Source organism: Cygnus atratus, chromosome 1 (genome assembly GCF_013377495.2).
Source record: "Cygnus atratus isolate AKBS03 ecotype Queensland, Australia chromosome 1, CAtr_DNAZoo_HiC_assembly, whole genome shotgun sequence".
Lineage (NCBI taxonomy): Eukaryota > Metazoa > Chordata > Aves > Anseriformes > Anatidae > Cygnus > Cygnus atratus.
The window spans coordinates 152,037,514-152,062,267 of record NC_066362.1 but is presented as its reverse complement, the minus strand read 5'-3'; the positions used below and the strand labels follow the sequence as shown (position 1 = coordinate 152,062,267).

At 38.7% G+C, this 24,754-nt stretch overlaps 1 protein-coding gene across 2 annotated transcripts in view; it reads left to right on the top strand.

Annotated features, from left to right (window-relative positions):
* The window catches only part of PCCA (propionyl-CoA carboxylase subunit alpha), a 284,596-nt gene that overhangs the window by 202,769 nt on the left and 57,073 nt on the right, over positions 1 to 24,754 (top strand). For both annotated transcript variants that reach the window (XM_035557044.2, XM_035557045.2), the window contains exons 20-21: positions 9,936 to 10,034; positions 23,306 to 23,359. In XM_035557044.2, the coding sequence (XP_035412937.1) occupies positions 9,936 to 10,034; positions 23,306 to 23,359 (153 nt within the window). The remainder of the gene's footprint in view (positions 1 to 9,935; positions 10,035 to 23,305; positions 23,360 to 24,754) is intronic.

Genomic DNA, 24,754 nt, shown 5'->3' with positions numbered 1-24,754 from the left:
GTGTTGAATAATCTTGAACTGGGGTTATCCTAAGGACTACTGCTGACCTATATCCTGTTGTGACAGCTGAGAGCAGCAGGCTGGAACTGCTGGATGAAATCCATATCCAGTTGCCAATTGTACTTCTTGTCACTATGCAATATCAATCCAAAGACACTTTCTACTGTTGCTTATTCTGTTTATTAATTTGAAAAGAAGATAGCCTGGCTATGGTAGTACAATGGGAAAAGTAACTGAAATCAGTGGCAAACTGTATCTGCTGTGGTCATCCACCCTTTTAACTAGGCCTAGGTACAATATAACTTCCTGACACAATAAAGCAATGCTTTTCTTTCTCATTAACTATTTTGGAGCCTGCAGATTTTGTTGGATCACTATATCCAGTTGTGTATCGCGAGTGAAATAATACAATCCTGTTCAGCTGATGGACATGGTCCTCACGATTTCAAATGTTCTTTGGATTGCTGTGGTCTGCTTCATTTAGATCAGGCATGGGAGTCTACCTAAAGCATAATTTTCTGTTTAGAAAGGAGATAGAAAGGAGACCAGTAGGAATTAATAAGTAATATTATTATTATTTTTTTTTAATTCTGGGTATGTGTGTGCAGGTCTGCCAGTCTCTTTTAATTTTATTCTGTTCTTAATCTTCATAACTCATATTGTGTGATGATATCTTCCCAAATAGATATCTGGATAGTGGTACTGGGAATTTCTCAACAGTTAATGTTAATTCTCATCCCTTCTCTCCCAGTTAAGAAAATAAGAATTAGAGACTTGACAGTTGTGTATGAATAAACAGCAGCACATTGGCAGTCAGGGTAGGAATTCATGAATTCTTGACTCTGTGCTTTAGATCCACAGATCTTGTGATACGGTCTCTCTATTTAAAAAATAAATTAATCTTCTCTAAGCTTTTTTATCCTTATTAATTAACTTTTCCTAACTATATATATGATGAATGCTTTAAAAAAAGTGCTATTCCAAAATGTGTTCTGTGTTTGAAATAGTGGTATGAGTTTTAGTCTGTCATGTTTCATAGTGATGTTATGGTATGATAACATCATTCTACCCTTTTCTAGAATTTACATGGTCAAGCGGGATACCTGCATGCCTCTGAAGTGAAAGAATGGAAAGTGCAGCTGAAGGTCATTTAAGAGTCAGTCTTGCTTAGTGGTTTCAGTATGTAGGCAGAAATCATGAGTCAAAAGCTCCGAAAACAGCAACATCTACCTTATCAGTATTTATTTTACCAATGTATTTTTCCCTCCTAGCATAATGTTCCTAATAACCCATATTCTGCCATTGGTCTCTATGCTAGACCCGTTCAAGATAAAAAAGGAGAATAACCCCAACACTTTATCCTGTTGGCCAAGGGAAGCTGATTGCAGTGCAACTTTAAAAGTGCCCTATACGCACAGGAAAGTAGCAGGACTCTTTCAGCCACCTGCACCCTTTCCCAGCCATCTCGGAGCAATACCTCCATGCTGGAGTGTAGTTCCCTAGGCAGAACCAGGGAGTTTGTCATGGTAGAACAACTGGAAAAGGAAAGAAAGTCATGGTCCTTCTCTTCTGCATTGGTCCTATGACAACAAATGCAAGTATTCCCCTAACCAGCTGTGCTTTGTGTACCTGAAGCGGTTGCCATCAAACTTCAATGATTTCCTAACAGCTAATTTCTTTTCTTGCTGTATTTTTAACTGTTTTTCCACTTTGTATTTTTTCTTAGCTTTAGCAGGCTTGGGGAGGTTACAAATAGGAGCCATCACCTTAGTAATGACTCCACAAAGAAAACGGAGGTAGTGAAGCAAAGCATTTGCTCACAGTAGAGTGTTTTTACTGTGTACAACCTCTCTACTAGGTTTTACAGAGGATAACTTCCCTGGTGAATGGTAGGAAAAAACTCTTGCTGATTAGAGGTGATGAAGGCCATCACCTCTCTCTCATTTTGTTTTGTTTTGATTCTGTTGTTGTTAAGCTGAGAAGCTGATACCTGTTGTGTGCTCCTCCTCAGTCTCTGGGCTGGCACATTCCCATTTCTGAAGTGAGACGTACTAAAGCAGCTAATGGCAATTTGCATCTATATGTGCTGCTTTAAAGCAGAGAGATAATTTGAATGCGTGCACATGTGTTTGCTTTATTCTAGTGGTTATGGGCTATTTCCTATCCCCGGGATTATGGACTGCCCATTCTATGAATGTGCTAATACTTTGAAAATTTGAAAGAAATGATGGCACCCCACACAATGTCAAAATGTGCATTTGAAATAAAAGCCCAGCAATTCAGCTTTCTGGTCTTGTTCATAGCAGGTAAAAGGCTGCCTTGATGACACTTAGAGCAAATGAATTTCTCTCCTGCAGTCATGCACTGAATAAATTGCTTGATCTAGTTTGGTACAAAAGGACATGATCTATAAATAGTTAACAGAGCTTTCTTCAGGAAAAGTGATCTATAGACTGGAACTCTCTCTTGGGGTCTTTTTTAAAAGTAAGTGCCGATATGAACAAAAGAAAAGTTTGTTTAAAAAAAAGAAGGCCTTTTTAATGAGGTTGAAACTCACATATTTTAACTTCCTTTTGAAAGCATCTGGACAACCACTTCAAAAGTCCAAAAAGCTAACCTTACAGTCACTCGAAGAAAAGGAGAAAAAAGGTCAGTCCCTGTTAATCTGATGTGAATGTATTTTGTCAACAACTACAAGCTGAAATGCAAGCTAAAACAGCTAGTTAATTTGAATCAAAGATACTGCTGTTATACAAACATCGGTGAATTCAGCTTTTATTTGAAAGCCACTATTTCCAGACTTATAGCAACTCTTTCTTTATGACATTTTTCAGAGTTTGTCGATACACTGCACTGTTTGCCACGGGGTCTCTCTGTCCTATTTGCTCTTTCATGCACTTTTTTTGGCAGATAATCTTTCAGGTTTTTAGACTATTGCTACTTGTGATAAGCAAAACTTTTAAGACAACTTACTGTGCTAAGGGAAGCATCCATCTACCAAGTTTCTTCACGTGGCATTCTCAGAAGAAAGTGTAAGAAATAGTTATCTATGGAAACAAAAGGAAGAAGCATCCCTTTTTATGGCATTTTCATCACTGATTATTTTTTCAGTGAGCTGAGGACAGTCATGAAAATGCTGCCAGTGTGGACTTCACTGAAAGAGACTGTGTGACCTGTGCAAGTAAAATTGTGTGGTTATTTTATTTTATTTTATTTTATTTTTTTTTTAAGGGCAATGTTGAATTCAGGTGAGCAGAGCTTTAGAAGCAGGGATATGACTGGTTGCCTGGGGACAGAAGGATCCTTCACCAGAGTGTGGAGAAGACAATCCATGTTCATAAATTTGTCATGGGCTTTGGAAGAGCAAATCATTTGGTGCCTACAGAGAAACTGAAAGCCAAGTATCCAGACTAAGAAATCACTTGGGCAGATGAAGGCTATTGATTTGATTAATTACTGTTTGTTTTTTTTTTTTAATAGCATGGTGAGAGTGTGTTATGGTCTACCTGATCTGGGTGAGGAAGTAGAATAAAACTGCTTTGAACAATTGAAGGAAATCTCTGTATTACAGACCCTGGTTCTCACAGGGGACTTTATCTTCCCTAACATCTTTTGGAGGGGCAACATGACATGGTAGGATTCAAGGAGGAAGGTTTTTCAAGGCTGTGTGAGATAACAGGTTGATATGGGTACTGATTAGATGAACTTGTGCTAAAATACAGCTGGATCTGAAATTTACTGTCAAGAAAGAACTGGATGGAGGCATGATAACCAATGGCAGTCTTGGCTGTGGGAACCGTGAAATAAATAGTGGCAATCCTCCAGGATCCTGAATTAGTAAAGTGCAGACCCAGGACTTCAGGCCTAGTTTAGTCTTTATTTATTTGGCAGTGAGGTAGGGTTCTGTGGGAGGCAGCTCTGTAGAGCAAAAGAGCTCAGAAAACCTGTCACGTCTTTAAGGACAGCATCCTCCTGGTGCAAGAGTAGTCAGGAAAATAAGCAGACATTATCAGGAGACCATCTTGGCTAAGAATGGAAATCACAGCAGAGACAGAATTTGAGAGGTGGAACCAGAGACAAGATGCAAAGGAGGAATTTATAAAAATTGACCAGGCATGTAGGGATGTTGTTAAGAAAGTCAAAGTTTACCTTGACACTAGAAAAAAATGTCAGAGAGCAACCAGAAGAGCTTCTACCTCTTCATTACTAATGAAAAAAAGCTGAATAGGGGAAATGTGAGCCCTTTGCTGAGCGTGGCAAAAGATTTAGTAACAGCATATTTAAGCCTGAGATACTTGTTGACTTCTTGGCTTTGTTCTTCACCAGCAAGGTGTCCTTGGCCTCTATGATTATTGAAAAGTTTCAGGGAGGAGGAGAACAACCAGTGGCAGAAGCGAATCAAGTCAGGGATTGAGAGAGTTTGACCCATGACCAGACAGACTGCATCCAAGGGTCCTGAGAGAGCTGACTGATGTGATAGCAAATGTTGCACCAGTCTGCAGAAAAGGCCAAAAGCAAAACCCGGGGAACTACAGCTTGGTCAGCCTCACTTCAGTCTCTGGAAAGATCATAAAGTGAGTTCTCTTGGAGCACATTTCTGGGCACATAAATAAGAACGTGATAGGGAATAGTAAGCAGGAATTTACCAAGAGCTAATCAACCTGACTGCCTCTTATGATAAATTGACTGGATTTGTGGACCAGGGGAGAGCAGCAAATGTCATTTACCTTGACTTTAGCAAGTCTTTTGACACCATCTCACACAACCAGGTGGGTGAAAAGCCAGTTGAGTTGTCAGACTCAGTGGGTGGTGGTTAATGGCTTATACTCTACTCTTAGAGATTAGTAAAAAGTAGAGCACTCCCAGGATTTATCTTGGGACCAGTCCTGTACAACAGCTTTATCAATGACCTGGAGAAGGCAATGGGAAGTGCATGGTCATAAAGGTTAGAGATGACTGGGAGAAGTGCTCAATAGAGTCAAGGGCAATGCTGCCACCCAGTGGGACCTGGACAGGCCAGAGGAATGGGCTAATGGGAACTTTGTGAAATTCAGCAAAGTCTTTTTTTTTTTTTAATGGATGTGGTATTTAGATGTGATCAGAAGAATTTTGAGCAGAGGGGGACAATCACTTCCCTCTATTAACAGGCCTCTGCTTCTGTTAACATATCCCAGGACAATGCTAGACATCTTTGTCTCCAGGGCATGATGCTGGCTCATTCATGTCCAGCTCACATGACTGTCTGTATCTCCAGGTCTTGTTTCACAGAGCTGCCACCTGACCAGTCAGGTCCCAGACAGTAGCATTTCAAGAGATTCTTCCTTCCCATGTGGTGGACTTAACAATTTGTCCTAAATTTCACAAAACTCCCATTAACCCATTCCTCAGACTTCTGTAGACTCCCCAGACGACAGTGCTGCCCTAAGAGTGTTGACTGCCCCAGTTTTGTGCCATCCGCAAACTAGTCAAGGGTACCTTCTTGTCACCTCTTCCAGGTTGTGAACCTGAAAAAGTTCAAATCCTTTATGGGCAATCAGACCAGGTCATTAGTAAATACAGTCCAAAGAATAGGAGAAAAAGCACATATAAGAAGGACAAATGGGTTCTCCATGGGCTGCAGCCTCCTCCAGGCCACATCCACCTTCTCCACCGGGGGCTCCTCCACCCTCCTGCTGCACTGACCTTGGGGGCTGCAGGGCTGGGTCTCACTCTTCGCTCTCCCAGTTGCAGTTGTGCAGCAGTTCTTTCCCTTCCTTAAATGCACTCTTCCAGAGGCCCAACCAGCGTCGCTCACTGGCTTAGCTCTGGACAGCAGTGGGTCCCTTTTGGAGCCATCTGGAGGTGTCTCTGATGTGACATGGGGCAGCTGCTGGGCTCTGCCCCTCCACTACAAAAACCTTACCACGTAAACCCAATACACCCAGCAGGCATAACCAGACAGGATTCTCAAGGCCAAGAAGCATCAAGCATTCAAGGCCCATCTGGACGCCTACCTGGGCAACCTGCTCTAAGGAACCTGCTTTGGCAGGGGGTTTGGACCCAGTGATCTCTTGAGGTCCCTTCCAACCCCTACAATTCTGTGATTCTGTGAAGTAACGTTGAGTTAAACGCGGTGCTGGGAGGCAAAGTTAGGACCATGCAATCAGGTTGGCAGATTTAAGTTAGTCAGACTCAAGGCTGGCATGAAGATGTGCAGGCATAATGCTTTGAAGCATCAGGCAGGAATCAACTGCTTGAGCTGCCCTCCAGTCTCCTGGAAAACCACCTTCATTTCCAGGAGAAAAGAAGTGACATGTGCCAGATGTATCCGAGACTCTGCATTAGTAAATTAACAGGGCTATAACACTCAGACTTGTGCTGCCTCCTTTAATTGCCTGACATGCATATAGAATGCCAAATGATGTTCTCTAAAGGAAACTGAATGCAGATTATGCTTTGCAGCTCTTTGCACTATTGGTTAGCTGATAACTATCATGCTGAACATCAGGAACTCAGTCCACAAGAGGTGAAGGGGCTGCTGCTTGTGTAGTTCAGGTGCATGCCAGTGAGAGTCTGTGAGTTGTGACAGTAGAGTAAGCTGTTGACCTTTTTCTAGCATCGTGTCTTGGACTTGTCATTCTTCTTTCTGAGGCCTCATTTACAATAGCTTTTGAATTGGAAATAATTGTAAGGGATGACTGTGGCTACTTTTATCTTTTATGCCCTTACACAGGGACAAAAAATCATATTAAAAAAAATAGTGTCTACGATCACCACCATGCCACATAGGTGCTGTATTAGCAATGGCTGAAACAACCACAATTACCATAGAATAATTGCCCCACGCAGAGATGACGTGTATGCAGACATACACACACCTGGAACTTAGTAATTGAGGGTAAATCTCGATCATATAGTTGTGGTGTAAAGCAGTGTGCAGCCTACTGCACAAGCGGTTTGATCTCCATAGAGGAGGTTTCCTCCGTAGAGTTCAAGTCTTAATACCCATTGAGTGATGATGATTCCTTGCTGGCTGTGTCATGAGCACAGAAAGAAAATAAAAAGGAAACAGTCAATGTAACTCTTCATTAGTTGTGTCATCCTGTCCCCCAACTGCTCAAGGACTAAAAAAATCCCCTAGTTGTATTGTACTGTTTGTTAGTTTCCATTGTCATATCTGTTGCTAGAGGAGAAAGGAAGGCAAATGCAAATATCTGACAAGTTCTTTGAATGTCTTACCTATTCCCCTGCCTTCATCAATGATCTTTGCTTGGCTGTTGGCTGCCGAGATGCAGAAGGAAGGTGTATTTGCTCTATTAAGTAAAGTATTTGTTTGATTTCAACCCTCTTTTATTATTATTATTATTACTATTAGTCTTTCCCCTCCCTGTTTGTTTTGAAAATAATACACACACTAAGTGGCCAATCTCTTATCCTCAGTCTTTTCTCATTTTCACTGATGGTGCGAACTCCTGGCTCTGTCATCCTACCCATTGGAGCCAACTTCCCTGTGATCTTCTTGACTTCACATCATCTTCCCCAGTTGCATGTACCATGGTGAGCCCCAGGTGAAAGCATCTGTTTAAGAGCATGTAGCGCAGTTCTTTGAGAATATTCTGCAGTTTACTGGGATGTGCATTAATTCAAATAACACTTCTTTTTCTGTCCCTTTTTTCTTTCTTGAATGGAAAAAATACAGTAGAGACAATATGTTGTCTGTGGGTTTTCCTATTCCACATAAGCAACCATAGTTTTCCTAGAATGCCACAGTTTGTTTAGGCCTGCTGTGGGCTTTAACTGGTAATATCTTTTCTTTCAGGGTGGTTTCCACCAGAAATTCTTAGATACTAATTTAATCTGTAATCGATGGTGGCTAGACTTGTATAGACCATTGTGAGGGATTTTAAGCAAGTCATTTACCGCTGTGACACACTTGGTTTACTTTTCTTTTATTCTTCTGTACAGTAGCAAAAAAGATAATGATTAATTTGAGTTTGGAGCGGAGGTACTGAGTTATATCTTGCCACTGGAACACCCTTCAGTAGGATTATAGGTATCAGCTATAGCTTTTCTATGAGGCTGTGTCTAAATGCTGCAGTGCAAAAAGCCTGGTGCGCAACTGAAGTTTTTTGGTGGCCAAGAGTCTGGTGTGATTTTCTAGCATCTCTCTTCATCAGCTGGAGAAATACAGCAAATGATGTTTTCAGGCCCAGGTTCCAATACAGACAGCCTGTATCTGTTGCTATCACTATAACAAGGAGCTTTTTAAATAATTGCCTTAGCAATTGCTAATCAAAGAGAGTTGAGGCAGAGCAGCAGATTTGCTTTTTCCAGCCTTTTTCAGATGTTTCTGTTGTTCTCAATAAAGGTAGTATTTGCTGATTCGGGTTTGCTGGACCCAGCGGGCTGGATTCGCTGGTATGTTCCAGCTGCTTTTCCATGCTCTGGCAATGCAAACCAGCTGCAGCTCTGGTTTAACTCAAGCCAGGTTTATGGCTGTTTTGCATCACTGGAGCAGCATAAAGTACCTGAAGCATGCCAGCTAATCAGGCCTGTTGCTGAAACATTATAAATGACTTGTTTTTCTTCATGTTCTATGCATGTAACTTTATTTTTAGCTAAAGCCTCTGGAAATTGAGTAGATTGCATCACTAAAAGACAGATTTTGTGTTCTAAACTGAAGTATATAAAATTAGAGGGTTTTTAAGCCAGAGGTTTTTTCCTTAACTGAAGAAAATTATCAAATTACACATTGCTCCTCTGCACTTGTCTGCTATGGATTTCTTTTAAGTCACACTGAGATTACAGTTGCCTGTTCTCATTATAAGATGAAATAATGATTAGTATAAGATCTAAAAGAGCAGGTTTTCTAAGTTTTACTTCACAAAATACAGGCTCAGCTTTTATTCCAGATGCAGTAATTTCCTTCTAGTGTGCTGAGAACGTATGCAATATTTGTGTCATTATCAATATCATCTGTAATTTACTGATTGAAAATATTTTGGAGATTTTGGTAGAGGAGGGAAATCAGCCAATCATATTTTTTTCTTGTGCTTATAGTGTAATTTCCAAATGAAATCTTATTTATCAACCTTTGTTAGCATGATGAGTATTCAAAACACGCCACAGATATTAATTGGTAATTAAGTTATTCTGTGTGTGGCATTTTTCCACAATCCACCTCTTCCTCTGAGGCTTTTGTAATATTGAATGAGTGATGTGTATATTATACAGTGGAAGAATGACAGAAGCGTCATTACACTTTCTCTGTGATACACAAGTGTGCCTATACTTCCTTCAGAACTCAGGAATTTTCGCACAAAATATTCTTGTGTAAAGATTGGGTTGATTTTGGTGCCTTTTTTTTTGAAATTTCTATCTGGATAACCATATTGGCATTGAAGCCAGAAATTGTGTTCCTCTGATCAGATGCATATCGAGAGAAAACATGACAGAATTTGCAAAGTTTTTCTGAACTTTGAGGTAAAATACCAAAGAATTAATTACTGCCTCATATTAATTAAGATAACAATGCAAAACCCTTCATTAGAAGCCTAGGAAAAGTTCTTCCTTGGTCCTTGGAGAGAATATTATATGCAAGCCCTGTTGTGTGGGTTGCAAGGTGTCACTGGAATTTATATGCATTACTTGTCTAATTGCAGTAAATGTAGCATGTCCAGATAGGTTTAAAAGTTGGATGGCTGTTTGTTACTTGCTGGAAATCACTTGAAACCTTGCTAGTCAGAGGCAGCTGTTCACAGGTCCTTCACCTCTCCCCAGAGATAGCTAGAAGACTCTGTTGTTGGACCCTGTCTTTTATGGCAGAAGCAGTAAACATGACAGGTTGTTTGGGAGCCATCTGTTTTAAAATGGTCGCTGCTTTGTATGCAGTAATGAACTTGAGATCAGTTTTCTGTCTGTCTTCATAGTAACAGCCTTGTTTGGTGTCACAACAGGTGGAAGTTGATGGGATGAAACTAAACGTGACCAGCGAGTGGAACCTGGCTTCACCCTTGTTGTCTGTCACCATTGATGGCACGCAGAGGACTATACAGGTAAATTCACCAATGCTTTATTTGTAGAGCTGAGCTAACCAGAAGCCTTTAAATGCAGAAATAATACTGCTACGTGGGGTCTAAGCTTTCCATAGCATAAAAATTACGTTACACTGTGTGAATAACATATTCTTTGAACTTCATGTGTGTTCAGACCTTCAATGGAATGAGCTTGTCTTACAATTACTCACTTAGAGTTTGACGTCTTTCATTTAAGTTGCTTATTTTAGAAATTTACCCCAGTTCTTAGGATCTCTTTACTTCCTGGTTGTGAGGAGATACAGTTTCTTTATCACTCAAGAAATAAAGAATGGATTACTGTTTACAAGAAGGTGGGGTCCGGCAATAAAATTGTTCTCCTCCTGTTTGGATCATGTGGTTTTTCCACTCGTGGGCCTTCACAGATTGAAAATCACAGGACAATATATCTCCCGTGCAATATGCTTTTTTGATATGCTTTTATGAAATATTATTAGTTCCATGATTTAAGAAAACTTCCAGGTTTACATTTTGTAGATTTCTTGGAAGGCCACTGCCAGTCTCAGGGCTTGTTTATATCTAAAATAACTTTGTATTCTACAGTATATTTTTGTATTTTTTACTGGTCCATTTTGCTGCTGTTTTATAAAGTACATTCCTGATTTTGAATGATACCAATGTTTGAACATACAAAATCTGTTTAGGAGAAAACCATATTTAGAATGGACACCCATATTCAGAAGGCCCCATTGCAAGCTACATAATAACTATATGGCAGGTTATGGTCTCTGAGTATAACTAATAATAGTTAAGACCAGTTAACCAAAAGTCTAATACTTGAACTGGCACATAAAATTAGTTTCAAGATTAATGATTGTGAGATCTGAACATACTTTCTTCTAGGAGCTGAGCCAGCAATAACGTTACTTGCACACCCTGAGTATGGCCAAATTCTATGAATTTCTGCAGGGCTGGCCACGACAACAAGCAGTGTGGTTTGGCTGTGTGGTATTTATCCAAGAGAATGTGAAATGAGCACATACGTTGTTTGTTTCTCAGATGTTATCTGTAAGCCTTTGCTTTCAGTGAAGAAACTCACTAGCTTGAAAAGTTATTAATCTTTTAGTATATGTATGTAAAATTATGGGAACCTTAAGCTTGACCTCTGATATCTGCTCACTGGAATCTAAATTGGTTTTTTGGTTATATATTTCTCTAGACTTGCCCCACTGCAAGAACCAAATTAGACAAGTGTATTCCTGTAGGTCAATTTGTCTCCAAAAGCAATTGACCCCTGAGTCTTGAAGTATCTTCTTTCAGCAAGACTTAGCCCTAGAGCCATTTAAGCAACAAATATGGATGAATCAAATAATTCCAGCTGTGCTTTATTAATTTTCAGCCAATCTAATTTCTCTTCATAGTTGGTTTCATTCTTCTAAATTTGCTCAACCAAATACAGTCTTTATGAACATTATATTTCTTTGAAGGATTGATTTATGCACCTTTGGCTCGATCCTGCAGTCTGGCCCCAGTCCAGCAAAGCACTTAAGCACAGAAGCAGGAAATAAATAATTTTAAAATGTTTTGGTTTAAAATGTATTTATGTAAATTATAGTCTAGACATTCAAATTGTTGCATATCTGTCACACATTTAAAAATAAGTAATTAAGAATGCTCCTGTATTTTGCCTCTCTGATAAAGGCTCAATGTGTATTAGAGCAAAGCAGAGCACTAACTCTGCTGCAGTTAATTTTAAGACTACCTATGAGCTTAAAATGCAAGTTTTCTGAGACTATTTCTAGATTAGGAAACCTGGCAATACATCTGAGAGCCTTAGGAGAGGTATGTGCCCTGGTCGCAGCCTGTCTAGGGCATATCAGGGCACACCTAGGATGTGTGGCAGCCCCCTCCCTTGTGCTTTTGTTTCCTTTGCAAGGAAGCCCATCTGCTGTACGCAGATGGGCACTGTGGAGTGCCTGGCCAGGTCCTCAGATGATAGAGGGACCAAAACCCTGGGTTCATTTTCATTTTCCTACAGGAAGGTCTTGAAAACCTTCGTGCTGATTTGGATTACTGTGAAACCGTAGGATGCTATAGAAGGTGATGAAATAGCGAAAACTTGGGATCATTTGAGCAAGAAATTGCTCAGATATAGTCTCCAAGAAAGAGGGTGGGGACAGACCCCATAGTATTTCTTAAAATATGCAGACTCCATCACTGTTTTTTGTTCTTGTTTTCAGTAATTCTTCAGCTGATGACAGTTTCTCATCGTTTTCTCCACTTTTGACTAGAACCTACCTCTCATTTGGGGAGGCTGAATTAAATACATTATGAAGTGTAAGATTCCCATATATTTTTCCAAAGATGTTAGTGGCTCTGGACTCTGCATTACATTGAGATGTTGAGAATTTGGAATCTACCTTTGCTGAAAATCAGGGAAGTACCTATAGGTGTGTTGTTACCGTAGGATTATATGAGGATTCAGATTTGAAGGGATTGGTTATTATTTAATTTAAAATACATATATAGAATATTCTTTTATATAAAACATAATTTGAATATCATATTAGCCTTTCAGGCAACATTTAGAATAAAAATGAACAGATGACAAAATTATTTTTGTGAAGAGAGAGTGGAAAAGAGGACATTGAGTTGTTGAAAAGAACTGTAAGAATTCAGGTAGAAACAGAAAGCGATAACGGTGGTTCAGAGTGGTATCCTGGAAAGTAACAATGGCTTAGAGGTAAAAAGACAGACATATTTTGGGACAGTGAGGATTATTTTATCCCTCTACTTTCACTCCCTTGTAAAAGTAAGCTGGATTTCAGTGAGCCCTGTGCCTGTAGGAGACATCATCTATGACCTGTTCCACCTCCCTAGGGAAGGGGGTAGAAAAGAGAATAAGCTGCTTTTTCCTTAGAGCTGAACAACTCATTTTATTCCCTCATTTGAACCAGACTCAAAGGGGACGTCCAGATAAAATGAATCCAAGAAGTCAGGAGATGGACTTTAACCTAGCTGCGAGTCCTCTATTTGACAGCACACTACAATCAGGTTGCAAGTAGGGACCTACCGCTGTGACCTTGCTCAAAAGGATGAGGTTGCCCAGGAAAGAATGCAATAGGAGGTCCTCAAACCCTCTTTGCTTTGGCGCTACTTGTGTTAGGGCAAGTTCTCAAAAACCACCACCACCCTTCAAATTCCGAGCCTTCTCTATGACAGCACCATGCGGCTAAATTTTACAACTCCTTGGTGCTGTTTTATAGTACCTTTGGAGAGGATTCAGTTTACTACTCTACTTTCATTGATCCCATCATCAAACACACAGCCCATCCTTATATACCATCTACTTGCAGACAGTTCCCGCTAGCAGGAGGATTCTCTGCCAAAATAAATTTTGTCACCATCTCACGCTAACACTTGTCCTTCTTCTTTGTACCATATGTACCACTCCACTGGTATATCATCAGCTCACACTGGTTTCACTGCTCTGCCAGCTTGCCCTAATGAAGCCTTCCACTCTTTAAAGGGATTCCAGGCCTGGGATGTGGAAAACTCTTGGTGGCTCTTGGCAGCTTCAGCAAGGCAGCTTTATGATGGCAGTGGTGATGTCTTCTCTTCGTATTTTCTGTTTTTTTGAAGTGTGGTCCCTGCTGAACTGAAATTCTGGGACATGGAACTCAATTGGACAAGGCCCTGAGCAGCTCAATATTACTGTGATATTAGCCTTACTTTGAAAAGGGGAGGTGATTACCTGATTTCCAGAGGTCCCTTCCAGCCTAACTGTTCTGTGACTCTGTTGGGCATCTCAAACCCTGCTCTAAAAAGGTCTTTATCAGTCACAGCAAGGTGTAATTACAAGAGTAATGGAGTTACTAAGCAAGAACATGATCCTCTAAAGCTGAAATCATCAGGCTCAGGCATCAAGTATTTTCATGAATTAAATAGATGAAGCTTTATCAGTGGAGTTTTCTCTACTTACAGCATTATGTCTCATTCAGTGTTGGCACTGCTTATTATTTTTTCATTTAATTTATTTATTGCATCAACAATTGCAGCAGGAGGAGAATATTCTACATCCTAGGATATGACAAATTTAAGTGCTTCTCTGACACAATGTTTCTTTTGATTATTATTTTGGTTTATAATAGAAAAAATGAAAATGCTGTAGGTTATGAAGCCTTTGTTCCTGGTAAATGTCTGACATTCTGGGAAATGTCTGACAGGAGAACAAAGCCTGTGCCCAAGTATTCATTTCCTTCAACCCAGTGGAGACTTTTCAAACACGTGTAATTTTTTTAAAATATATCTTTATAATTTTTTGTACGGTTTTGAGATCTCAGATGTAATCTGCGATAATGATATATGTTTCTGGTCTGAAGTATCATTACTTCAGCAGACTCATTTTCTTAAACACTGAAAGTGATTTTGGAAAGCTTTAGTGAACAGTGTACGTGAAGGCTTTGACAGTCCATTCTTCAGCCCTGTGCAATTACTGCACGCACTCTGCCATTGCCTTTTAGCCATGAATTGGGAATTATTTTTGCTAGGTTGTTTCTAGAAGAGGAGCACACAATGATTTGCAAACAGAGGCAGTGACCTGAAGTCTTAACAAAGCCACAGGTTTTCTAAGCTATACTGTCAGGTAGGATCATAGAATGGTTTGAGTTGGAAGGGATCTTAAAGATTGTCTAACTCCACCCCCCCTGCCATGGGTAAAGAAAAGCCCAAGTGTGAGCCCCAGCACTGGATTCCTGATGGCAGGTATTGAGCATTTGCTAGATCATTGCCTGGCTTTTTTTCAGCCCATCCAATAATGGCTGTCCTAGACAAATCTGGTATAAATTCGTGCCATGTAGTATAGACCTAAGCAGTGGGACTGGGACAGCTGTTGCCATTTGGCTTGGGGACCAGCCATTTGTGCGTGTCCCACTTTCATTTACCAGTACAGAAACACAGGCTGCCCATCTTTTTCATGTTTGCTCGTCCACCCTCCCACATCTGAGAAAACAGCTCAGCCCTGAAACTCCAAAAACGCTCAGTGGATTTGATACACAGAAACTGAATTATTGCCTCTCTTGACACTCTGTTGGCATTGGAGATAAGTACAAACAAGCTCTCAGATATCCCAGGTAAAAGACAAATACAAAAGCCTGTGGCATACAGTGTAGAATGCCTCGCTGTGTTTCAGGCTTTTATTTTTCTCTAGAGGTATTAGTATCTGTCTATCAGGGCTCCATTATTGTTTTTATGTCTTTCCCTGCAGTTGCACTAAGAGAGTGATAAATTTTGGCAAGTTTTTTATTACAGCCTTATCATTGCCTAATAATTGCTATGGCAGTGTGGTTTAGCTTCATTTGAATTCCTCCTTGATCCTGTATCAGAAGAGACCATAAACAGTTGATCCCTACACACTCTGTCCATGTATCCTCCCTCAATTGCCTCTTTTCAGTGCTGTAGAGTTGTTCCTTGTAGAGAAGTTTGTCTTTACAATGGTGTTACTCTCTGAATATTTTCCATTTCTGTTGTATCTTTTCTGAGCTGTGGGGGCCAGAACTGTGCTCTGTATTAAAAGCACAGTCAAAACGAAGACTTGTACTATAACTTGATCGTGTTTGCTGATGTGTTGTTCATTCTCATTACTAATTATGAATGTTTCCTTTTGCTTATTTGACCAAACCTAAACATAGAGCTGATGTTCCTATTGAATTATCTGTTAAAACACCTAAATATCACTTCTGGATGTCAACAGCTGGAGAGGGGATAGGAATCTTGTGGGCAGTGATGTCCTGGTGTCACCCTTGGCAGGCAATGTAGCTGTTCTTGGTGGAGGTGGGTCCTTCACAAAGGAGCAGACAGGAGCAGAGAGAAATCATAGTTAAAAGGAATTCTGAAACTTCATCAGCATGTGTGATCATTCAGTGCACATCTCCTAGGTGTACTTGGAAAGACCTGAGTGATCTGCTTTAGATAATTATTAGTTAATCCATCTTCCTGGGTCAATGAACGATTCTGTGCAAGGAAGCTGGTAGTTGTACCATTTCATCCTTTACTTCCAGGAGCTGTAGGGAGAGTGAAGATGTATAAAAGCTAGCTGGTTTGGCGCTTCTTGCTGTAATTGCCAATAATGTGTATTAAAGCAAATATTGCTACTGTGGCTTGATTGACACTAGTGTTTGCCAAAACTGTTAAAATTACTACTTTTTAAAATGAGCCCTGAACATACATGTATGTAGCATATATGACAGCAGTGTTGCCAGCTCATGAGTCATGAAGCATTTTAAAAGATCAGATACCTGTTACTGTCATACCAGAGTACTTGTATTGATATCTACTTTGTATAGCAAGTACCCAACTCTCATGAGTGGTCTACAATTTGTGTGAAATCAGTTTAACTCAGGGCTGACTTAATGCTTGTCCGTGGTTTAAATGGAGAATGTGAAGAGGAAAATTCAAGGAAATAGAAGATAATAAGATTACAGATTATTCCTGCCTTTTGTTTGTTTGTTTGTTTTTAATTGAGAAGCTGGAGCAAAAAGCACATAGCACCATTCTATCCAGTTCTTTCATGAATATGATTTTCTTTTCATTCAGGAAGGAAATGAGCGATCAACTTCTATGCCCGATCAATCCCTCTGGAATTAATTGTCCACTTGTCAGAGGGAGTTCTCCTGCAATGAAGCTGTATCTATGAACAACATACTTCTCCCTTTCTTTAATCTAATGAGATTAGTAATATCCTGTGCTACTCAAGGGGTTAATCAAATAGCATTAGTTGTTGCAGTATCTAATGGCATACCTTTTTTTCCAAAGGAGCTTTAAATTTTAATGACAGACAACATTCTGGATGAATAGCTATAAGTGTTGTTTGTGTGTCCAAAGACCAAAGCATTGTATTCAGCTGTTGACAGACATCATAATTTTATACCTAAACGTTGAAAGGCAATGAGTTGTTCTCTTGGACATGGTAATACATTCAGAGAACAAAGGGGAAGAGGGACATGGAAGAGCAAGAAAGGACTATAGATCCTGCAAATGGTCTCTGAGTCATGACAAACATTTTAAGATCTAGGATCGCAGGGCAGCTTATTACCTGCACAGTGTCTGCCTGTGAGAGCAGAACATATCACAGCATGTCAAAAGGAGGATAACACCGCTAAAAGTTTCACTCGTTTTATGATTTAATGTAATAACAGAGGAAATTTCAAAGTTCACGGGGAGACCCAAACTCGTCACAGTACTGTGAACGTACATAGCTGGAGGAAATGTTGGCCTGGGGCAAGTGTCTTTTAGATTCATTCTTTAGCAACACCAAACAAACAGTCTTTGCTGTGTGTGGATTTTGGTGGTGGCTTTTTTTTTTTTTTTTAAGCCTATCATCCACTGCTTTATAACATCACCTTTGTCAGAGGGTTAAGGGAGCACATGGACATTGTTGGAAGGTGCTCTATGTATATGTGACAGCAATACTGCAGTGGCATTAATATTAAACTTTTCAATGTCAAAAGCGTGGTAAAAAGATGTAACAAGTGGCATTAACATTGAATATCATCTAAAGAAATATTGGAAAGGAGCTGTTTCCATTTTTTCTGTTTCTGAGAGCAGAGAAGTTCCTAAGCCACCTACTGCAATTAAATTTCAGGCATTAAGAGAGTAGTTCTTCTATTAAAGGTTGTTATACGGTGCCTCAGACACTTATAAAAGTGCAGGTGCAGTTCCTCTGTGTGGATCAATGCCTTGTAAGCCATTCACACTGTGTTTTAAATTTGTATTTGTACTATTTGGGAGTGGATTCTGTTTAGTCCTTGGAACGGGATTCAGGTAGCTTGCAACAGGTGCTGGGGGAGGCCTATATCTTAGCACGTTGGAAGGATTCCCTTTACAGGGAAAGAATACTTAGTCATAGTACTATTTAAGCCAATCTTTAGAGATCTTTCACATGTCAGAACGCCTCATACACAGCAGGACTTGATCATCGCATTCCCTACAGGGTAACTGCTGTCCTTGTAAGAACCTGGAAAATGTGGACGTGCCCTGAGGTGGAACAGCTAACTGAGGCTTCATTTAATTTAAAGAGTGATCTTAAACTGATCATGGCTATGGGTAGAGCAGCACGCAACATCTAGCCAAGTTTGTCTGTAGCTTAATGCAGTAAGGTGAGGAAATGATGGCACCACCAGCGGAGAACACTAAATTGTAACAAAAGTGGAGTGATCCCTTCAGTGGAAAGGCTTGCAAGGCTGCACAGGTCTGGACATACAGTGCGATGCAGTCTTCGGTGGACAAGAAAGCTTGGTCACTGGCTGTAGATAGGTGGTCCAGTGTCCATGCCTGACCTTCTTATGGGTCAGCCATGCAAGAAGACTACAGGAGTGGGCTGCTCTTGCTACGTTATTTCTGGGATGAGGTTTTACCCTCCTGAAACTTTGTGGAACTTGCCTTGCTATAATCCGTGGACTGGGATTTTATGCTGTGAAAAGGGAGTACTGGAGTGTTCTGCTTTCTGCAAAGGTTCTAGGGGAAAACGGAAAAGTAGAGAGCGAGATAAAGCCAAACTAGTCTTCACATTTTGACAAAATGATGACTTCATGCTTTCACGCTTACTTCTGCAGCTTTCTTCCCTTCCCTGTCCCAGCCATGGGATTCCAAAAATGGGATTGATATACTTGAATGGTGGAGCATTTCAGATATCCATGCACCTTCATCTACACAAAATTTCATAGAAGAGTTACTAGCAGCTGAAGCTGCTATAACTTTACAAGTTACAATACTTTTTTTCTTTCTTTCTTTCTTTCTTTTTTTCTTTTCCCCATGGACTTCCCTATTGTGGCAGTATTTTATTTTATTTTATGTTTTTTAATTGAACCTGTCTGGGAATGATTCTGGCCTATATTTCACTAGGTTTAATTCTCAAGAATTTACAGGTAGTGGTGAAAATGTGAACAGCATTCTCCACTTAAAATTCATGACATAAGACATTCAGAATTTCTGGTAGCAAGCAGTTGAGGTGAAACAATAGGGGCTGCAAGAACTTCTGCATCCTGAAAAACAGAACCATGCTGGGAAAACACACAGTGTTTCACTCACAATTTTATCTATAGTCTTATGGAATTATTTAAGGTACTTATCAGCAGGTTTTCTGGGTTTGGGATTTTTTTTTAATTTGTTTTGTGTAGTCTGGTAGATGTTGTCTGACTGGTAATGTGGTCATGCCACTGCTTGAAAAAATTGCAAAAAAGATGGGCCAAGTGACAGTCTTTACATTTTCTGTAACAAATGGTCTCCAGCTTTACTTTCAACAAATAAAGGTAATATATATGGTAGTTGAAGATAAATGTGTTTGGGAAACTTTAATAAATACATTATTTCCTTTGCCAGTGAATATTCATTTTGACTTGACACATTGGTTTTTTTAAATTGTAAGCAAAGCGAAAAATTGCTTTTGCTCTGTTTCAGTTTCTTTGTTTTGATACCATTTCTTCTCTGCAGCTGCTCCCATCAAGCAGCTTGGAGAGCCCAAGGTACCAGAAGATTTGTGAAAAATTTTCCGAGATCTTGTTATTGTTTAATAATGTCCGTGTCAGTTTAGAGCCTCTTTCAATAATATATATTTTATATTTGGCTGAGCTGCTTTATCCTCCTTCACGTAAAGGTTATTATCACTTTTATCTGAAAGTGCTCATCCACTGCAGGCTTAATGCAAAGCTGATTGTAACCCTACTGCATCTTACAATGAATAGATCATTGATACTCAGCTAAGTGGAAATAATTTTCTATGGCAAAGCAGAAGAATTTAAAGTCATATCACACTAACCTCTGGTAATTTTCTGGGATTTAGAGATTAAAACGATTGTTTGTGAAATGGCTGTGGTATAGCATACACTTAAGGTAGAGTAGGAAAATCGAATGCATTTGTATGATTATGTACACTTGTCTATTACTTGTCTATTTTTACATGCAGACACAGGCATTTTGTTTGTATATACATAGTGTATACAGTATAACATACTCTAACCTGTGTGTAAAAATACATATAATATTTATGTAAAACTCACACCCATTTGACAGCTTTGAGAGTACAAACAGATTTTCTGACGTGATTTTTTTTTCAGAGTAGGTTTAGCGTGTTACTTTCTCATCAGGAAAAAGCTTTATACTTTTAACTTGTATTATGCTAATTAAGGTAGCCCGAAGCTCTAGCAGTTGAATGAATGAGAAGAGTATCAGTTATGTCTAAGATCACGTAATTGATACGAACGATGTAATTTTACTGTATTCAATTCACAGGTGAACATACAGTGTTGTTTTGTCTTTGTTCAAGTGGTAGACTTCCTGTGCTTTTTGCTGTAAACCTCTTAGTAAATAATTTGCAATTTATTAGGAAAACAATGGCAATGCATATAATTAGCTATTCTCTTTTGTCACCTCTATTTGATTACTTTCCTGCTATCACATGCAATATGAAACCATCTATTATGAGGTATAGAATATGTAAATATCTAACTTAACAAGAGTAACTGGAGACTGGTCCTTTTTCTAAAGAGGTGGAAAATAAAAGAATAATTGTTAACCGTGTCCTTTCATTTTCTTGAAAACATCAATTACATTTACAAATCCCAGAAACACAAGCCCACCAGTGGAACAGAAATAACTCCTTTCAATATGCTTCAAAAAATCTAATCACATCTAACAGCTGAAATTTATTTACAACTGTAATTTGAAACATTAATTATGATAATGTGCTGACTTCTTTTGTAATGTGTTTCTCAAAAGCCTGGCAGTTCTCTTTTTGGTCTTGGTGTAACATATGTTTTGTGACTTGGAGAATTTCTCTACCTTTCTTATTTATTTATTTATTTTTTTAAGATACCCAGAAGGAAAATTTCGTTTTCCTCCTCTGTATTTGTTGACTGTTTTCCTCCCCTTCCCCATTTTTTCCCCTTTACTGTCTTATTTCAAGAGATGGATTTTAGTTCTTACACTGACTCTTGATGCTATTGATGACTGAATGTAGTGTCTCTCTTTTGGACACAGTAAACAGCAGTGAGGATTCACTATACTGTAATACCAGTGCACTTCAGCAGTGTCAGACCAGGAAAAAGGCTGTTTATATCTTTGTCTTGTCTTGTGACCATAGTTTTAGAAGGTGCCTTCTTGATTTTATATATATATATATATATATATATATATATATATATATAAATCATATATATGTATATGGTTTTATATATCTAGTCCACAGGTTGCTAAATTGGCTTGCTAGCTTGTTTAGCTGGAAATAAAGACAATTTGTATGAGGAAATACTTTTTGATTCTTAGTTGCGAAAAATAAGTCAAGTTGTCAAGATACCTGGCTTTACTTTGAAAGCCTTTAAAGAGAATGACAGAAGGGCTCTATTTTTCATTTCATTTTTGCTTTGTTTCATTTTGTTTTTTAATTTGTGTTTTTATGTGTGATGGGGAGATTAGCCAAAAAATGGAATTTTTATTAGGACATGAAAAGGTCTCTAATGACCCTTGAAAGTGGACAAAAGAGTAGCACAATAAGTGACAGAACTCTAACGAGGGTGGAGGGCATTCCAGGAAAAAAAGAAATTAAATCCTTTAATTTTTTTCGGCTTGCCATTTTCTGACAGCTTATCAAGTGGTTGGGACTTGTTTGTTTTGGCATGCGGTTCATTCATTGTAGGCAGCCGGTACTTTGTTCTTCTTTGTGGTTTCCAAAACCTGATTGTGTTTATCCTAGACTGTGGGAAAAGTGTATATTCCTGTTTCCTTTATAAAAGTAAACGTCAGGTTTTGTATGAAATTTTATTTCCCATATTTTCCATTCCATTAATCATTATTGTTGAAATATGTCAGGCTTTGGCACATCATCTTTTGTTTTCATATGATTGTACAGATTGCAGTGTCAGTGTGTGACCTGTTAAGTCAAAAAGTACCTGTGTTTGGGCCATAGGAATTATTACTTCATAAAGTGTAGTTGAGGAACACGCACTATTATTAAAAAGGGACCGGCATTTAATTTATGGCTATTAAACTTACTCAGGGGGTTATCTAGCTGTTGTTGCAGAGCGTTTTTTCACTTAGTCAAGAGAAGACAAGACTAATGGCTCTTCACATACCTGAAATGTAGCTGTAAAAGGAAAGGGAATAATCTGTGTTTCCTGTCTGTGATGAAGAAGAGGAGTAATAATGTGCTGCAGTTGCAGCACAGGATATTTTTAATCAGATATTAGGAAAAAACTTCCTAAGAATAAGGATGCTGAGAACTCTGATGAACTGCATAGGGAGACTGTGGAATCTCTGCAATTGAAAGATTTTGAGGGTGGGTTAGACATATCTCAGTGATGTCCACTTGGTTCTGCCTGGGGTACCAGACTAGGGAGGATCTCTCAAGCAGATTTGCAGCCCTGTTGCTAGGATTCATGGCCTTTGAAATGCTGAAGATCTCAGTGCAGCTCTCTGTTTGCATTTTATACTCACCTTCTCAATCTGTATTAGTATGTATGCATGTCGTCATGTAAGTCTGTATGTTACACGTAAGTCTGTATGTTATGTCTGTATTTCATGACTAGGGCCCTGATTTGGGGTCTATATATGCAGTAATTTAAGTGCAGTAAGAAAAAGAAAAAACTTTTTGCACTGAAGAAAGAGAAAACTCACAAGAAAAAAGAATTCTTTCTGCATTTAACATGTTTAGATTCTGGGTAACATTGTGTTGAATCAATAACATTTTCTTTTGCATTGTCTTGTGGCTTACTGACAATATAATATTTGAAGACTGTTTCATAACCTCTCTCAACTCATGAACTGCAGTAGGTAACCAGATGTTTCTTTTTTTTTTCTTTTTCGAAGTAGGATCATTGGATGTTTGAATTTTAAAAAGAGATATAAAAGTTTCTCATTAGGAGAAAATGAAATTAATGTTACGTGTGAGCAACAGGAATACAGAATCAGACACTTAGAGATGGCAAAAGCTTCTTTATTCATAACATTCATCTTTCTGCAAGCCCAAGATTGTTCTGCATTGTACTTGGTCATACTTGTTTTCATTATTCTTCAACGTAAATTTTATTGAGTAGACTGAAACAAAACCAAAATCTGAGTTAAGTATGAATTAGACTTCTGGTACTGAAAGTCTTGAAGGAAATGCCTGCTTTATCTGTTTTATGTGTAGTTTTGTGTACTCAGTTTTGATTACAGTGATGAGACACAAAGAAAATAGAATTGTTTCAAATTTCTGAGAAGCTTCTAATCAGTTTTTAAATCTTTTTTTTTTTTTTTTCCAGCGGCTTTCTCGGAATGCCTCTGGAAATACAAGCATTCAGTTTCTAGGCACAGTGGTAAGTACATGTAACTATTGTCAAGAGTTATCTTGATAGAAGAATGTAATGTAAACAGAAAACAGGTAAATGATGCTGGCAGCACATTCAAGCATGCGTTTGTGAAGGTTAGGATTGTGCAAATATTCTGAGCTTAACAGCTGAATTTAGGCAAATTTTTAAAGATAACTTCCAAAGCACAGTGCACAGTACCTGCACTCCACATTTAAATTGATTCAAGTCTGCCTCTGTTTCATTTACGAGGGTTTTAAAAGTAACTGGGTATAAACTAGTAAGCTTATTGCAAGATACTCAGGTTTGATCCATGTTAGAATCAAAACCACTCTTCCCCAGCACCTCAGCATTCTGCTATCTGTTGCTTCACCATAGCATGTACTCTCACATCCCAAAGGCATGTAGGTAACTCTCTTATAAAAAGACTGCTTAATGATGCAAAGTGCTTTTTTTCACTCAAATTAAATATGCTCCCAGATTTTGTTTGCTGGGGAGGAGTACATTTAAAATCCCAATCAGATTTTACACCATTTCACAGAAATTACTCAGTAAAACAGATTTTTCATGTGCTGTTAATCTGAGTTAAGTGTTAGGTGATGGGCGCTTATAAACATGTGTGATTGAAGCAGCATCCACTTCCATGATTGGCATGATTAAAATGCTGTCATTGAATTTTTCCAAGTTCCTTATGCACCTGAAAATGAAATAAAATTGAAATATCCTCTACATTAAGTTGTCCTAATTGCTGCTGACAGGTTTCTCAGTAGTGACACTAACAGTGGAAAGTCCAGGAATGAAATTTTCCTTTCAGAATTTAGTCCTGACATCTTCATGCACCATAGGTTTTAGACAAAGATACATTAAGATCGCATACGATAATGCTTTCATTCCACTTACGATTAGTTCTTCTACAAGTCCTATGAAGCCATTTTTGGGGAGGTATAATACGGTAAGATTAAACTTAAAAGAATACCTGTAGACTTGCGTGTTTTCTAGAGATGAAGTCTGCTCCTAATATTTTTTGCTTTTTTGTATATCTGTATATGTGCACATACACATGTTTATGTCTTATTCAATATCAAGCAAAGCAGCAGTTACAAATAAAACATAAAATACAATTTTTCTCTGCAGCATTGTTTTTGTAGTGATGTTTCAGCTCTGGAGTTGCATCCTGCATATGCAAGATCACTGCTAACTGACTGATCTGATAGTCTTGGGTGAAAAAAAAACAAAAACAATTACTCCAAGTAGATAAGATACAAATATTAATGCAACTTCATAACATAATATTGAAAAGATTTTAACTGAACCCCAAATGTGCTGTAGCACTGGGAAAGTGACATTAAAAATTAAATTTGTTAAGTGAGATGTGAAAACATTTTGTATTCATATGTTAGAGGT